The sequence below is a fragment of the Pseudonaja textilis genome, chromosome 4, assembly GCF_049901715.1.
Source record: "Pseudonaja textilis isolate UNSWEBS1 chromosome 4, rPseTex1.2, whole genome shotgun sequence".
NCBI lineage: Eukaryota > Metazoa > Chordata > Lepidosauria > Squamata > Elapidae > Pseudonaja > Pseudonaja textilis.
Genome location: NC_141993.1, coordinates 40,984,036 through 41,002,980, shown reverse-complemented (window position 1 = coordinate 41,002,980; position 18,945 = coordinate 40,984,036). Strand labels below are relative to the sequence as shown.

At 37.1% G+C, this 18,945-nt stretch overlaps 1 protein-coding gene across 4 annotated transcripts in view; it reads left to right on the top strand.

Moving 5' to 3' along the window:
• ATRNL1 (attractin like 1) overlaps positions 1-18,945 on the top strand; it is a 497,977-nt gene that overhangs the window by 177,969 nt on the left and 301,063 nt on the right. For all 4 annotated transcript variants that reach the window (XM_026704834.2, XM_087932664.1, XM_087932666.1 and 1 more), the window contains exon 25: positions 11,612-11,673. In XM_026704834.2, coding sequence (XP_026560619.2) covers positions 11,612-11,673 — 62 coding nt within the window. The remainder of the gene's footprint in view (positions 1-11,611; positions 11,674-18,945) is intronic.

Here is an 18,945-nt window from a genome sequence, read left to right as displayed (position 1 = left end):
ATGTTTTCTTTTATAAATCATGCTTACCTACAATGAACTAGGCACCCATTTCTAAATTCTTTGCTTTCTTAATACAGATAAGAAATAATTTTGTTGAGCTATAAATTAATTAGAAGAAATCACATTTGTTATCATTTCTTCTATTCACTGATGTATGTATGAAGCACTGACATATTTTTTGAAAAAAATACAGAAAAGGTTCCATGCTCTATTAAAATTCATAGCTCTTCCACCCATCTTTTCAAAAATGTATAATTACTTATAAAATGTAACAAATGCTTCATAAACAAATGTCTCACTGCCCCAAAGCAAAACATTTAGCCAAACAGTAGAGTAATAACAAAAACAAATAAAAATTTATCCCTTAAGGAAAAATGCTTGCTTTTGATAGAAATAATCAAAGAAATATAGAATTACATGTTGCAGTGACAGACATTGAGATCTTCCCCAAAGGCAATCTTGTCATCAAATGATATAATGCTTCCGATAGCACTTTGAAATGTTTAATGAATGCTATAAAATATAAACAAAACTTCAGTTTTGGATCGTAGAATCAAGCATGCCTATAGCCAATGGATCTGAAGTAATTTTCCATATGGAAAACATGGTGGCATCCAATAAAATTAACAATTTAACATTTAAGTTTCTTCACACTATTTGAATTAAAACCGGAGGTAGTCCACCATTAAAAAATATGAATGTTTCTGTAAAATTTCAGAATGGTTTGTTGCCATCACACTTAGAGAAAAATCACTTTAATTATTTTTATACCTCCTACAGAAACCTATTAAGCTGAGTAATATTGTTCCTTTATTCCACTTACAAACAGATTGAAGAGAGAAATACTTAATTTGGATGTTGTACCCTTTCATCTAATGATACTCTCAGCAATGTCTAATGCTCTTCCACAATGTACATTGTCAAGATAGATGAAGCTGGCTCAGAAGGATATAGTGGTGGATAATATGGAAAGCCACTAAGGGATCAAGGAGCACAAGATGGGCACCACTGCCAACTCTGCCACAGGTCATGAACAAATGTAACCAAGGCTGTTTTAGTACTAGATCCCAGCCAAAACCCAATTGAAAAGAAAAGGCAGGAATTTATTCCAAATTCAGAAGAAGATTGCAACTGTTCTGACCCAGGCAAAGGACACAGAAATAAATAGTTCGTTTTATTCTCTTTACTAAACAAGACTTGCACGTGCGCGCGCGCGCGCGCACACACACACACACACACACACACACACACACTTGCAGTATAGAAACAAGTTTTCCCTTGGCAAGTTTGGCTTACAAGGGTTCAAAATCAAAGCAGCATGCAGGATAGTAGTCAGATGGAGTCTTAGGATCAGAGCTCATAGCCAGGTTCATCAGTCAGTCCAAATTCAAAGCCAGGGTTGCCAGGTTTACGAATCAAAACACAGAGAGTCGGAGGTGATGAATGACTGTTGTCCTTGAAGAGCTTGTGCTTACTGCTCCATTTTAATAGAACCAGCCATGGTATAGTTCATTTAGCAAGGCAAAACTCCTGCTTGAGCAGTCTCATAAGTGCCTTTATTCTAATCTCTTTGCAGCTCTTACATTGGGGTGATAATACAACAGCTGCATCTACTGGGTAGTGGTTTACCTCATCAACTTTGCCTATTTGGACAGCAGTCCATCTGGTGGTACTGGAGCTGAAGGTTCATCTCTTGGCATTTCTGGGGCTGGCTCTGAAGCCAGCTGCTGGTGATTGGTCTTGTTCTCTGATTCTAAAGGGGCATGCATAAGTGCACAATCCCTGTCCTATTGTCCCCATTTATTCATACTTATTTCCTGTATTCTTACTCATGTTTATACTTATACCTATTATCTTGTAAGTGATTGACAAATCAAATAAATCAAATCAAATAAATCTGAACCCACCACGGCACCAACTTTAGGTATGCTAAAGAATCAAGGTAGACAGACAATAACTGAATCAAATAATTTCCAGAGATGTTAGAAAGGACAAGAAACAATACCTCACTCTGAATGTGATTAGGACCTTTAATGTGAAGACAAACACAATGTAGTGTTCTACGAAGTCTTCAAGGAACATACGCTATACTTCTTTATAATCCTCTTATTTAGGGTACATCCTGATTTAGTATCATTAGACGCTGTTTAAAGCCAGGATCATCAAGATTTATAAAATTCTAGAAAAATATATACTGGCCAGCTTCCTTCCTGATTTTAGATTTTCATTTCGAATGAAAAGGCATTGATAATCTATGGCATGCTACTTTGAGATTGAGAAATGTTTGATGTCAGAATTTGATGAGAAAGAGATTTTTTTTTTTAATGGATCTTAATATCTTACAGGATCATCTTCTTCTTCCTGCTAGAAATACAAAACCACAGATGTAAATTTTAGTCAGTAGCTTCCTTGATTAGGAATGGAGGAGGGAACTGGCTTGAATTGTGACATTCAATCTACCATAACAACCCCCTTACCCCCACATACTGCTGCTTCTAGTGCTCAGTTGAATTGTTTTGATTCTTTTACTTTTAAGATAACATAAAAAGATCCAGGCCTATCTTTAGCTATTCTCAGTTATAGCTTCCACTTGTCTGATCTTGCAAATTGGGAAAAAATAATTGAGAGATGAACTGATTTTGCATTAGAACACTTATGCAAACTATCCTCTGAGTGAAAATGTGAATGTTTCCTATTGTATATAATTTATGTGAACTAGAGAAAGATATCTCCCAACTGGAGCTGATGCAGCACAAGACTTATTTTATCAACAGTGTTTACATTTACCCAACATGAAACTTTACTAACAAAATAATACAGATTTCTCTCCCTCTCCCATTGCTTTCTCTCTTTCTATCTCTCTTTGTTTTAAGACAAGACATCCCACAGAATCAAATTTCTATAATAAAGTATTATTTTATAAATAGCACATCAATTCAATGAGTACAAAACCAGCCGATATGAAGACTGAGGCAGCAAATCAGCACTTTTAAAGCTGTAGAATTTTAATTTTATAATTTTAAATCAGGAACTACTGCCAAAGATTTAATGAGTACTAAATCTAGTAACTGGAATCTCTGAAGACAAAAATTAATGTCTAGCTGAAGTATCTAGCCTTAGTATATGTTTATTTTTACATTTGAAGTAGATAGGCATATGCAAAAAAAAAAAGTCTATTACATTTTATTTGGGAACGAAAAAAAGGAAGAATGTTGGGATATCACTAAAACTTTCCTGCTGCTTGACTGTTCTATGCAGTCTAGTGGTGTACCTTTTGTCCTTTCCTATGCAGTATTTCAGATCACATTCCATGGAGGTTTTGGCTGTCCCACAGGCACAGATCCTGAAAATTTTCTGAAATGTGTTTGTTGTATTTCATTAGAGACTCTGTGCGAGTGAGATGGAAAATCTGACAGCTCCAATATCTAGGCACATCAAGTTGGATGCTATAGTTGTTTGCATTGTTTCCTTTTAAGCCTACTTTTTTGGCTTTTTGTAAATTTCTGAGAGTCTCCAAATTACTGTGGCATATGAACTGGAATAAATATGTAAATGAACAAATAAATAATTTTTCCATCTTTTCCACCCTAGAGTATAGTTTCTCCTATAACACATTTTTACAGAAATTATTTCTTTTTTTAAAAAATAAAGGTTTTTTGGGTTTTCACACATACAAAATACAAGTAAAACATCTTTTTTGAAAATAGCATAGTCCCAGGTTGAACTTCTTTATAGAGACACAAAACTCAATTTCATGCTCCTTTTTGTATTCTATTCCATATCTTATACTATTTTACATTTTCTATATAGTTTTTCCCCTCTTTTAATTTCCTCTATTTTATTTTGATTATCTCATCTCAATTCAAATCATTATATTTATACTTTTGTCTGTTCTGTTTCAATTTCATATTATCTTTTCTCATTAAACAAATTTTCTCCTGTAGTTATTCATTGGAGTATGACACCTTTATATCCTTTAATTACATCCATTCAACTCTTATTTAAACTTCAATATATACCTTAAGTTTATGGCCTTCAATATAATACATAATACATAACTTCCAATCAAATTCTGCTTGGTACATTCTTATGATACATACTATATTCTTTAAAAAAGAAAGAAAGATTGTAAATATATGTAATTATAAACCCTCATTCCATTCCAGTTCAGTTCTATCATTAATAATAATTAAAATCTTAACATCTTTAACACTTCCTTTCAATTAAATATCATATTTCTTTAAAAACACATATAATCTCCATAATTAATTTTTCCCTTAGTTCTCTTCACATATGTTTTATAAATCATTAAATATACCTTTTGTTACATTTATTTATTGACAAGCATTCCACTGAATTATGATAGCTATTTTATCAGACATTTTAATCATACATTGTTTCATATTTTCTAAAATTATTTCTGCTTCTAATATAACCATACTATCTTATGTACCTTTGCAGAATCCCTTTTTCCATTAAGTTTTCACCCATTATCTCTAAATAGGCCCTGTTTCTCTATATTTTGCTTCTGTCCTTTATAACTTCTTTTCCTTTCTTTCTTCCCTCTCATCTTCTCCTTCCCCTTGTCTCTCTAGTTCTAATTCTCTCTTCTGCATTTCCCTCTTCTGTTGCTTTCTGAATTTATACTTATTTTTCACTATTTTTTTTTTTGGAGTTGTTTTTCCCAATCTTAAACTTTTCATTCTCTTTCCCCCCTTTCCTCCCCCCCCACCTAAGATTACTTGTTCATTAAAGATGGCTTCTTCTTTGTCTCAATCTTCTTGTTCTGCACACATTTCTTGTTGTTTCTCATAATTCCAAATCTCCATTTCTAAAAACTGAAATATGAAGCCAAAAGAACCTTTCCCTTTTGTGCATCTTCTTTGTACTTTTAAAGTTCCATTTTCAGTTCTTCTAAAAGTGGAGCCATTTTAAACAGTTTTAAACAACCACCCGATTAATTTTAGTCATTCAAAACAATAACCAAGAATCCAGAAATCATCAAGTAATCCAGATAGTTCCGAGTTATATCTTCTTATTTCTTTTTTGACTTTCTCTTCCTGGGGTTTTTGTTGCGATATTTCAGTTAGAATGTATCTTTTGGAAGTCTTGTTGAGATTTTGCTTTAAGTTCTTTTTTAATTCCAGGCAGTCTCCTTCCTTCCAGATCCTACCCTTTTATTCTTTCTCTCTCCTTTCCTGTTTTCAAAAGCTTTTAATTATCCAGAAATCTTTATTATCCCTTTGACTTTTTATTTTCAGCATTAAATGCCTATTGATGTCAAAGTGGATTTTTTTCCAAGTTCTTGCTTAAGTCTCTTAGCTGTCAGTATAGGAAAAGGAGAAAACCAAATCTTTTTCCTTTTCTCTCTCCTTCGCAGCTTAAAAATCTTAGGGAACAATGTTATTGTTTTTTAACAGTTTCAATCCCATGGTACCTTATTTGTTGCTTTTGCTGTTTGACCCAGTCAACCAAAACTTTCTCTTCTTATGTTCCTTCTGCACATTCTTTTTCGGTCGAGTTCTTCTTTATGGTGGCCATTTCTGACCACTGCTGCAACCGCCTTCGGGAAAGGGAGTAATGGCCAGCTGGGGAGGAGAGATGCAGCTCTCCTCAATCCTTCTGGCAGTCTCCCCCTCTTCACCACCTCTACCATGTGGCTTAGCCCCAAAACCAGCTGGCTCGGGGCACTCCAGCAGCGAGCATGGATCAAAGCCTCGCAGAGACGAGGTTTCGGTCTGTAACCAAAGAAGCTCAAACCGGAAGTCACGTTTTTACAGAAATGATTGAATTTTGGAATAAATGTCTTCATTCTTTGCACTATTTAACATTATGATTCATTATCTAGACAATAAGGTCTGTTTGTTTTTATTACATTTCTATAAAATTATTATATTACCTCTGCCAATGGTTACACATTAATATTAGATAATCATTTATATAGTTTCAGGCAACATATATTTTATGTTTATAAATAGAAGTGGTCAAAGTCAAGAAATATAAGCTTATTGCCACTGATCTGTTAATGATACCTGTCTGTTTACCCTGCAATAGTTACAATATATTTAGGTCTATTTATTTTAAAGATCTCTGGGAGTCAGGACAAAACAAACTAAACCAAACATAAAAACAGTATAAAAATAAACTGAGATCATAACTGATCTATAATGGCACCCATAATCCTGTTAGGTCAAAAAGATTTGTTTTATAGCATTGCAAAATGTGTTGGAAAATTCAATAAGGGTTGGAGTCTGTAATACCTCCCAAGGGAACTCCAGATTCAGTTTTGACAAGATTGTTCCTGATGTTTCTCAATGGGCATTTAAATACTTGAAAAGTATTTAAAAATTTGTACTTTATATTAAGCATGGCAGTTCAGTGATTGTGAGGTTCATATTCTATAGCTGTGTAATTCCTGAGTCTTTTCAGAGGTATCTCGCTAAGAGCTTATTAGAGTAGTCTAAATCAGGGCTGTCAAACTCACGGTCCATGGGCCGGATCTTTTACGCACTGGCCACACCTATGCCTGGTTTAACAAAGGGGGGAAAAGTCATGATATGTCAGGTGACAACACTCTTGACGATGTGCATTTGACACCCCTGGTCTAAATCAAGTGATCAAGTTGTAAGATATCATTACCATAGCCATGAAACCACAATTAACAATTAACATTGTTAAATTTGTAAATTCAGCCAATTTGTAGTGTTGCTTTTGTTTGTTTCTTGTGCTTTATGATGTTGCTAATTCTTTTAATTGTTTTGTTATTTCTTTTTATTACTATTTTGGTTTTGTTATATTGTATTTTAATATTTTTATAATCCTTGACCACATATGTTACATGTGTGTGAGTGCATGTTCATTAATGCATACATGGCAATAGTGCTTAAGGCAAAAGGCTAGAAACTGGATACCATGAGTTCTAGTTCTGCATTAGGTACAAAGCCAGCTGGTGTTTTTGGAACAGTCACCATCTCACAGCCCTAGAAAGGAAGCAATGGCAAACCACTTTGAAAATCTTGGCAAGAAAACTTTATGGGTTAATCCAAGGAGTCTCTGAAAATTGGACATGATTGAACAGCAATTTATCTCTCTGTATTAAAATTTTCCTTAAGTCAAGCTCTGTTCCTACTCTCTTTCCTATTTTTATGGAACAAAAGCTATATTACATCCGATATATTGTTGTCATCATTGTGGATATTTTCATCTTCCTCACTCTGACATTCTTTATTTGCTGTTTCTTGTAGACCAGTTTAGTCTTTCCAATAATCAATAAGCCTTCATGTTATAATAGCTTCAGTGCATCTTCTTCATTGTCATTCAGATATTCTTCCAATGCTCTTTATTGGAGTAGAAATCCAGGATGGGAGCAGTATTTGGCAGATGCCAAACTATACTTCCCTACCATTTCACCCAATGCAATAAATGTTGAAGGAAGCTGGGAAATACACTACATTTAAAGTCTGTACATCTCTTCAATGCACAGAAATATATATGATACAAATAATATACATATACATACATGTAAGTACCATAAAAACTTAAGATATATATATATATATATATATATATATATATATATATATATATATATATATATATATATATATATATATATATATATATATATGAGGATATATATATATATATATATATATATATATATATATATATATATATATATATATATATATATATATCTTTGGTTGTTCGGGTTTTCTCCCGCGTAAGATTCGAAGTATCTAGGCAACGTTTCGATGAAGTCTCATTCATCATCTTCAGGCTTCTGTCTCCGGCTCTGTGCTTCTCTGCCAGCTGCTGCCAGTGCCAGTGGGGTGGGACTTGATTGGGTGGGGGCTTGGCTGTGTTCTGATTGGGTGGGGGTGTGTTCTCATTGGTAGGGGTTTGGCTGTGTTCTGATTGGTTGGGGGTTAGCCGTGTTCTGATTGGTTGGAGGCGTGTTCTGTTCAGGTGGGGGCTTGGTTGTGCTCAGGTTAGTCTTAGTTGCTGGGGATTTGAGCTGGAGAGTTGTGATCTTGCTGTTTGGCTTCTAGTTCGTGGTCCTGCTGCATCTTCATAGTGGGTGTCGGTTTGCTTCATGTATGGCTCAGAGGGGTTTGAAGTGGGTAGTGATGCAGCTGCAGTGCAGCTTCTGGTCCATGGTCGTTTCTCATTTTCTGAATGGGTGGGAGTCTGTTTTCTACATGGAAGTGTGGTGGTGGCATCTTGTGTGGCTCTCATGGGTGTGGGTCCGGTGTCCTTCTTCATGTTAGGTACTCGTCTGTTCATGAGGGCGGGTTTCCAAATGGCTGGAAGGCGGGAGGTGTCATCTCGTTTGTTCATGCTGTGTGGGCATTTTTCTATCTCTATGGCTTCTCTGATTATTCTGCTGTTGAAGTGTTCGGTTTTGGCAATAGTTCTGGTATTTTTAAAATCAATTTCATGTCCTGTGGCTTTGAGGTGTTGGACCAGGGAAGAGGTCCAACCAATCAGAACACGGCTAACCCCCCAACCAATCAGAACACAGCCAAACCCCCTACCAATGAGAACACACCCCCACCCAATCAGAACACAGCCAAGCCCCCACCCAATCAAGTCCCACCCCCACTGGCAGTTAAAAGGAGGAAGCAGCTGCAATCTCCATTACTCTGAGAAGCACAGAGCCGGAGACAGAAGCCTGAAGATGATGAATGAGACTTCATCGAAACGTTGCCTAGATACTTTGAATCTTACGCGGGAGAAAACCCGAACAACCAAAGATCCATATATATATATATATACATACATACATACACACACACACACATACATACATACACACACACACACATACATACATATATTGATGACACATTTGTGATTTGGCCCCATGGAAAAGAAAGCCTAACACCTAAACAGCACACACCCCAAAATCAAATTCACCATGGAAATGGAAACAAACAAACAACTACCATTCCTAGATGTATTAATCTACAAAAAAACAGATGGCACACTAGGACACACCATATACAGAAGAAAATACACACCAACCGTTGCCCGAACAAAGCTGAAAATACCCGAACAAAGCTGAATATCATACATATAAATACCCGTGAAAACTTAAGAATATCTATCTATCTATCTATCTATCTATCTATCTATCTATCTATCTATCTATCTATCTATCTATCTATCTTTGTTCGGGTATTTTCCCACGTCATTGTAGTTGTGCTTTTAAAGTTGTAGCAACATTTTGGCAGAATCTCAGAATCTAAGTACCCGCGAAAATCTCAGAATCTAAGTACCCGCGAAAACTAGAGAGAGAGAAAGAGAGAGAGAGAGAGAGAAATATAGAAATATATATATATAGAGAGAGAGAGAGAACACAGACAGACGAACACAATACAGAAGCCTGATGATGGCAGATGAGATTCTGCCGAAACGTTGCCACAACTTTAAAAGCACAACTATAATGATGTGGGAAAATACCCGAACAAAGCTGAATACCATACATGTAAGTACCCGCGAAAACTTAAGAAAACAAATAGAGAGAGAAATATATATAGAGAGAAATATGTATAGAAACACAAGAATACTATGGAGGAAAGAACCCAAGCGGTCCAATAAAGGATCAAATAAAGGATGATAAACACCAATATGGTCAGTATTGATAAATAATTAGTATATGGAGATAAAGATTCATCAATCTTATTTCTGCTTATGAATTTTCCATTGTTCATTGCAGAAGTTAATCTATGATATCTTTCTATGTTGTTATTTGTGATGACTAATGTCAAACCCATTATCAGTCTTCTGATTTTTTGCCACCATAGACTTTTCCCTTACAATCACTGTTTGAAGATAAGTGTACAGATTTGAAAAAGAAATAATGCTATTAGAATATATTTATTTTCAGCGTATGCTGCAATTAAACTGGGTATTTAATTAGATTGTATTTGTTTCTTATTTCTTATTTATGTACTTTGGCTTACATTCAAATTTATTGCCACCCATATAGTAGTTCTTAAAATGTTTATATAGACTTCAAGGTTTCATGTAAAATAAATTATTGCCAATTTATTAGTGAGAGTTGAAGATTACTGTATATTGTTCATAGCTTCTAGAGACATATACTATTCATCATGTAAATTAAAATCATGGAAATATATTTATTGTCTATTTCAGTAAAACCACTAATAGGAATAAAAAATAACTACCATAATAAAGTACATACTAGAAGGCATACCATTTCAACAGACAGCATTTTAATCTTAAAATTGTATTAATTTCTGAATATTCTGAGGGCAGGAAAGAAAATATGGTGACATAGCAAAAAAAAAAAAAAGCAATGTGAGTATACATGACATATGGCTGTAATGTTAATTAACAAGAGCTAAGCTTTTGTTAAGTCCACAGAGGCCATCAGATTTAAGGGAAAATATGCTTCCCTTATAAAATACTTGTGGGCATGGTATTTGGAAGTATAATTACTGAAAATTCTTCATATGTACTATAAAACCCTAAACAAGGTTGACCTTGGGGACAGAATATGCTGATATACAACAACAATAATAAAAATCCTAAATATTTTTTGAAATAGATAATATTAAAAGTGGAGTTAATTATTCTATGATTTAGTGAAGATCCAAGCCTCACTTTAGTTAGATGGCAATATGGCATGATATTTCACAATGTTGGTATTGCTATTCTTCTGCTTAATGTATTTCCTTACCACCATAATATATCCATTTACCAATCAGCATCAATAGACCCAGAGTTAAACCACATTTACACACTATTCACAACAGACAATAAAAAGCTTAGGACATAAAAAGACCAGAACACATTCTCTCCAATAGCCAACCTACAGATAAGCAGATATTAACATCAGACAGCCAATCAAGCAAAAAACAATACCCTAATCAAGGCACTACCAAGGAGAAAATATTCCCATGAAAATTGGCAAGGTAAATTACTAAATAGGAAACAAATGCCTTTCTTACTCATTCTGTTGATGTTACTAGTTGGATAATAAATTATCTTCAAGCAAGCTGTTACACTATCAAAGACTTAATTCAACCTTGAACTACCTATGTTGTCTTCTATTTTTACAAGTTTTACTTGATCAACCAGAAAGTTCTTTTTTCTCTTGTTATGAAAATACTGAGTTCATCTCCTTGTATTCAAGAGCTGTGATTAATTCTGTACCTACCACCTTCCACATGGTCAGATTCATGAAATATTGTTGGACACATCATCTTTTGGAAGAGCAACTAGAAGAAAGGTATCACAGTTTCCTTTTGGGAAAAGTAAATATCATTAACAATGTGCCATCTCTTCTGATACTTCAGGAATTTGATGCACTGGTGTCTAGAAATCATTACTGACTTCATATTTCCAAATGTATCTATCTGTTAATCTAGTGTTTCAGACTTTATACAAGGCAGATGAATGGGCTGAGCATCTAACTAAAATGTTATATATTATAGATGTGTCAGGCTAATGAATATTAAGGACAATAATTTGATTTTATAAGAAGATTTGTATCATAGGTTACACAGAATATTTCTGTTTATAACGTTCTTAGTGGAATTGGCCTTAACATTATTTCACATTTCTTTCTCTGTCTCTTCAGATTGCGTTTTCACAGCACAACACCATCATGGATCTGGTGCAATTTTTTGTTACTTTCTTCAGGTAGTGTTTCAACTTTTAATCATTTATAATATAATCTGCTAAATCACATCATATCAGTGTTTTGATATTGTAACCCGTGGTTGCTCTTTTTAATGCTGAGACACTTTGTGATAGCATAGAAATATGTTATCACGATAATAGTAAATACTTTTATAATTATTCTACAATATATAATGTACATATTGTATGCACTTATGCAAAGGTCGTAGTTCATATTTTATGTTAGCTATTTACTTGGCAAACAGTAATCTTTGCATACTGAATATTCTTCCATACTTAAGGTTAAGGTTATATTACATAGTATGTTTCTGATCCCCCCCCCCCAGCTTTTATTTATTTTTCAGTAGGTTTTTATTTACAGGATAAGATGTTAAGCTCCCTTTCATTCTATAGAGTTATTAGGGAAGATAACCTGTGGCTTAATTTGTAGACTAGATTCATTCAACATGGTATCTTGGTTCAACTGTGTTTGATGAATAAATCACAACTGTTCAATACATTTACTTGTTAACAAACTATAAGGGCTGTTTCCATATAGCAGATTAATCATATTTTGGTGTAGTGTGCATGGTCAACTAGGCTATAATGTTATAGGAATATAGCAAAGAATGTATTATTTTAGTGAAACCATTGTTAAAATTGGTTCTAGCGCAACATTAATCATGGTGAAGCCTGAGAATGAAAAATGTCATTGAAGACTTGGAAACACAGAATATAATATCTATGAATGTTTTAATGTCCTTTATTGTTTTGTGGATAAATATACATTCAGTGTTATTTTTGCATTTATTTTGAAAAATTCCAGTAAATCAACTGCAATATGAAAGTTGGATTCTTAACCTTAATTGTTAATATTGCTGATGGTTTGCCATGTGAACTCGACTTAAAATGGGATAGTTCCAATAATACGTTAAATGACACCTTGATTCTATATTAACAAGGAGACTTTCTTGTCTTTTTTTTAAAAAAGCAGGTGGTGTTAAATTCACAAGTTTATTACTTGTCTGCTGCTTAGTGGCATATATTGCAGAAATATAACACAAAAGTTACCTTTTGTATCTCCAGTTTCATTATATTATTTGATGCTTTCAGGAGTCCTTCCATTTATGTTGTAGATAAGTCTGAGTGATATTCATACAGCAGCAGCCTCTGCAGTCCACTCATATGTCATTTCATTCAGGGATTAGGTAGAATTAATTAAGAATGCCAAATATATATATCAAAATAGAAGCCCATTTTATGAGTGGAATTTGGATAATGCTATAGGAAACTACAACTTGTTTTAAATTTTATTTTATATTTTCATTAAACAATTTTATTTTTTTTGCTTTGTTTTTACTTTTGTGTTTCTTGAGTGTGTACATATAAAGAAAATGTGATGAGCTCAACATTAAACCTTACAATGTTTGTTTGAATGGATAGGTCTGCTGCAGTCAAAATAATAAAATGTATTGTTTCTTTATAGTTTATAGTTTATATTGTTTATATGTGTACAATAGATATTTTCTTTATATTATTTTAGAAATCATGTTATCAAATCCATTAGTATTTGTGGTTTATTATATCTCCGCTTTCACAAAAAAAATAATCCTCAATATTTTAATCCACATGGAAACTGTCCTAGCAAATGTTGAATTGCCTGTGACTCCTTCTTTTCCTCTAGTTCATGGGTGCCAAACCTGCAGCGTCACAATACTGTCATGTGACATTTTGCGACATTTTTCCCTTTGCAGACCTAAAGTGAGCCTGGCCTGCATGTAATGCATCCAGCCCATGTGTTACCAGTTAGACGCTCCTGCTCTAGTTCATACAATGGTACAATGCACATGATAATTTAAATTAATATATCTCCAATTCTAACTCTTAACTCGATCTAAGAACCAGTGTCCTGTAAGGGACAAGATGCCTTATAAATATATCCATGTACCAACCCACACTGCACCAGCATGGTAGATTAAGTCCATAACTTTCAATAATGAAACTATAATGGTTTGATTTGGGCAGATTTGACTTCGTTATCTTAATCAAATATACACCTCCTTGACTGTATGTATATTGGGGATAAAGATATTAATATATACAATATGTACAATATAAGTCCTCAGGGAAATGCTAACTCAGGTATCACAGACTAACCCAGTATCTTCCAGGTTTTTGAGATCCATTCATTTTATAACTGTAGTTGTGCACTATGGGATCATTTATAATTGTTCTACATATTGTATAACTATATTAATGCATAGTATCAATGTGGGATCCAGCATTCAAAGTTGCTTTTCCTTGCATATTTTAAAAATAACAGTTATTGAGTATTTCTGAAGATACACTAAAGTATCACTAAAGAAAGCTACTTTGGTGTGTTGCATCAGGCGAAAGATCAGGAAACTGTAAGTTCTAGTCCCACCTTGAGCACAAACTCAGCTGGTGTAAGAAAGAATATTCTTCCCCATCTTACTAAGTTATAGGGGCATAGAGAGTAAGAACAGACTTTGACTCAATTCTAGTTAAGTAGATATTTGAATGGATATATAAATGGATAAGTGCTGGATATTTGGGATCCTCACATCCATGAATTGAGAGATACTCTGCTTCTGTCATATTTAGAATTTGGTGAGGATGGTGAGCAGTTTGGGAATGTCATTAATGCTCAACTCCTGCTTGAGAAGTATTAGCCAGGAAGGGCTTGGCATTATTCTAGTTTATGTGCCAATTACGTTTATTCCTGAATTGAGAGCTGATTTAGGCATATTTGGTTCAACTATTAAAATACATTAGAGGGGTTACCCTTGAATCAGGAAGCTGTGATTGGTTAAGAATGCAGTGGAATGACTAAGCTCTCAGGTATATTTCCTACATGGCATTTTCTGTTACTTTCCCAGTCCAACCCTTTAACAAGGTAGGCATGCTGGAGTTCCCTTCCTAAAGAAATGTCATCTGGTTGGACTGGAAGTAGTGTCAACTCTATTGCAGTGTCTACCCTTTGTAACATTTCTTCTCTGATGTGGTGGTCTCTCATGAAAAGAAGACACTTTGCAAAGTTGTCTTGGGAAGAGAGCGCAGAGAGAACTCCAAAACCCTCTTTTATTAGAAGCAATCTTGTTAACGTAGCAATTTTGTTAATGTCCTATCACAAATGCATTACATCACACAACATGCACTGATCATTCGCATAAAGCATACAAGGCTGCAGAGTTTAAGTTTGCTACAGTTCTGGTTAAGAAATGGCAACAATTTGTCTTTGCTCCTTGCTTCGTGTTCCAACCAACTACCAGAAGGCTCCGTTGTCCTAGCACGTACACAAAGAACAAAGAATCATAGTTCCCACATCTCCCCTGTTTTTCCTTTTTAAGAGACAGGGAGTGTTTTAGTCCCAACATCAGTCTTTGTCAGGCCCGTAGGCAAGAGTGCTATGCATGCTGATGTTATCCACGGCGTTCGTGACTTTTTCAACCATCACAAACATCTTGTCCGCCTATCTCATTTTCGGATGGCAGTGGTTCATATGTGTTAGTTATTTGTTGATTCCAGAGAGCCATTACCTGCGCAGTGGCTTTTTTCTCAGCCAAGAGGGATAAACTGTTAGAAATAGTGCGTACAAAGATGGGTAATACACAAGGCAATACAACACATCCCGCAGCAATCATACCAATGAGCGCCACAATAGCTTGCAAACCAGGCAATTTTGGGAACCAGGATCCAAACATGTCTCTAAAATCAAGACCTAAAAAACGATATTGTACCCCCTTAGATTCAGGTAAGTGAGTGTACAAGCAAATGGGATTACATTTGTCAGTGGTACATGAAGTAGAGCTTGATTTAACAGTGATATTAATATTTTGAGGGCCTCTTACTTGAGCAGAGTCAATAGGTGGGGTGTACCAGTAGTTGTAAACAGTGGTGGCCCCCACGTTAGTCCCGGACACCTTTTGAAAGAGATATTTCTTTTCCTGTAGATAAGATCTCTGCCAGCTGTGTGAGCCGCAGGTAACTCCTGCAGCGTTGTTAGGACCTTGACCTTTGCTGATGGCAAGGCAAGCATCAAAGCATACTGAGGTGTTGGTACCCCCCCCCCCCCGAGTGACATTATGGGTTATGTACCCATTTTTTGTTTGACTGGTAGAGAACATTCCTGCAAGATCAGAACTGGAGCCACCTTTGTATGCATAAACATATAGGGATGCTGTAATGGGTCCCACTGCCTTGGGCTCATAGCACTGAATGCCTTCAGCAGTGTAACATCGCGCATATTGAGTGTTGTTATGCAGACAAGGGGAGACCGTTGTGGAGTTGCACTCAGGCTTCAAGGTATGATAGATCAGGGTGGATTGGGTTTTCGTTCCGCTGCAAGTAGTTTTGATGCAGGCGTCGCAGGAGGATGGGGTGGCTGTCGTATCAGCAGGAACGATGTGGAAACCCAGGACGCAAATGATGAATGCAGTGGGCAGCTTCATGATGCTGATGTAGGCAAGGCTGGTTTGGGTAGAAAACTCACTTGTCGTCCAGGGACCCAGGTGGTGGCGTTGTTGTAGGAAACAGCTGCGTACCCTTGTCTCCAGGTTATAAGTTCAGCTGGCTCATGCCATGTGGGATCTGGCAACTGTCGAAAGTAGACTGGAGGTCTAGGAGCATCCTTGGATGGAGAGCAAAAGTGTCGAGAGGCAGCAGAAGAAGCAGGTGTGCCAGATTCATTCAGGAAATTCAGTGTAAATAAGCACAAGTTAAGCTTGTTTTGCAGCGTGGGTAGCCCTGGGGTAAGTTTCCCCATCGAGTTTTGAACTTTGTCAACAGCATTCTTTAGGGTCAGATTGGCTCTTTCTACTATGGCCTGCCCTTGAGAATTGTATGGAATGCCAAATTTGTGCAAAATGCCCCATTGTTTACAAAAGGTAGCAAAGTTGGTATTAGTATAGGCGGGGCCATTATCAGTTTTTAATTCCAAGGGCTTTCCCAGGCATGCAAATGACCGGATGCAGTGGTTAATGACATGTTTTGTGGTCTCTCCTCTTTGCGGGGAGGCCATGATGAACCCTGAGTATGTGTCCACTGAAACATGGATATATTTCCATGGTGCAAAAGGCACATACTGGGTTACATCCATTTGCCAAATTTGGCAGGCTTTTAAGCCTCTGGGATTTACTCCCATTGGTAGGGCAGGGGCTTGCTTGCTGCAAGTAGGGCATTGTTGAATAATTGCAGCAGCCTCTTGGGTGGTGATTTGGAATTCCTTCATAAGAGCCCTTTTATTTTGATAAAAATAGTTATGATTGTCCCAAGGGGTTAAGGGAGAAAGAGAGAAAGCGGATAGAATAGTAGCAGCAGATGCGGCTTTAATTGCTGCAATGCAAGCAATTTATTTGCTGGCAATGGCCATTGATCAACCCAAACAGGAATGTCCGTGCTTAAGGTCAAGCGAAGGGGAAAAGGGTGAGTCACTCTAGCTGCAATTTAGCACCAAATTGAGAGAGCAAGTCCCTCCCCCACAAATTCGTGTGAAGGGGGAGGATGACGGGCTTTATTTGTGCAGTCCCTGTGAGGTTTTCAGAAGTCACAGGGAACCAAAACTTACTGATGCGAGCCATTTGAATCCCTCCTACACCTCTTACCGATGGGGAGGTCTCTGTTTCCCAGTCTGTAGGCCACTCGTCAGAGCGTATCACCGAGACGTCAGCACCAGAGTCCAGAAGACCGGTGAACCGGCGACCCTTGATTAAAGCCAAGAGTGTGGGCTTAGTTTCGGTGATAGATCTAGTGAGGGCAAGCACATCAGAGGGAAGTTGCGGTACCATGATCATTTTTGCTACCACATCACCCTTTTGTAACTTTGTTGGAAGAGTGGATAGCACAGAAATGTTAATGGCTGAGAGTTTTGAGGAAGGATAAAGCAGATCGGGAACCACAGAGATTCCTTTGAGGAGGGCATGAGGATGAGATTGTATAAGAGCAGTTTTATCGGAAGAGAAGGAGACAGAAGGAGGAAGCTGTGCGCCGACAGAGAGTGGTAGATGGGGAAAGGATATGAGCACATCTTCTTCCACTGATAATTCATACACAGTGGATGGTATATGGGCAGCCTTGGGGGAGGGGCTAGCTGCCGGCCCCTCTACTCGTTTCCCGAGGGTTCAGTTTTTGATTGACATTGATTAGCCCAATGATAGCCTTTCTTACATTTCGGGCAGACTGTTTTGGTCGAACATCTCTACTGGCGGAGGGCTTTGCTGCCACCCCGCTGGGGGCTCGACATTGTGATTTAAAATGGCCAGGCTCCCCACAATTGTAACAATTACCAGATGGCTTATTACCTCTGGTGATAGCTGCAGCCATCATTTCGGAAGTGTATTGGTGTGTTCCCACCACCCTGCAGGCTTGTAGGAATTGGGCTAGAGTGGCATCTGGAGAATTAATCAAGGGAGTAAGCAAGGTTTTACAGTCTGCATTAGCGTTCTCATATGCCAATTTAAGAAGAATTTCCTGCCGAGCCGCCTCATTTGTAATTTGCCTTTGTAGGGCCATTTGGAGGCGTTCAATAAAATTGGCATAGGGTTCATTAGAATTTTGTAGAATTTTTGCAAAAGATTGTGCGGAGGTATGAGGGTCATCCAAGCGAGAGAGAGCAAGCAGAGCGGCTTGTGCAGAAAGGTTAAGAGCATTAATAGGGCTATTATATTGAGCTGCGGGAGCAGCAAAGGCACTCTCTCCTGCCAGTTCATTTGCAGTAAGATTCGGATTTTGAGCTGCCAATAGGCGACAATGATGGAGAAACTCCGATTGCCATACAACAAATTGAGTCCCTGTTAGAGTCATATGAAAAAGGCTATGCCAATCAGCTGGGATCATTATATGGGCGTTAGCCATCATTCTAAATAATCCCATCGTAAATGGAGCCTGAATACCATACATTTGTACAGCTTGTTTGATATCCTTGATTGATTGAACAGGGATGGGTTCCCAGTGTGGGACGTTTTGTCCCTGCGCGTTCTGTGCATAAACTAACGGGAACGCCGATGGGCAGTCAGAGTGATCTAACTCACCAGTTCTAACTCCTGCAGCGATGGCAGCATGAACTGCGCCCATAGGAGGGGGTAAGGCAGGAGAGGAAGGCACAGAAGGGAGAACAAGAGAAGAAGAGGGATTGGGTGAGGGGGGGTCAGGAGAAGGGGGAGGAGGTTTACCAACCTCATTTGCCTCCAGGCGGGCAGTCGGTTTAAGAGACACAGGTGCCACAGCAGGGGGCAAGAGTTGTACAGCAGGATTCACATAGGGAGGGGGTCCAGA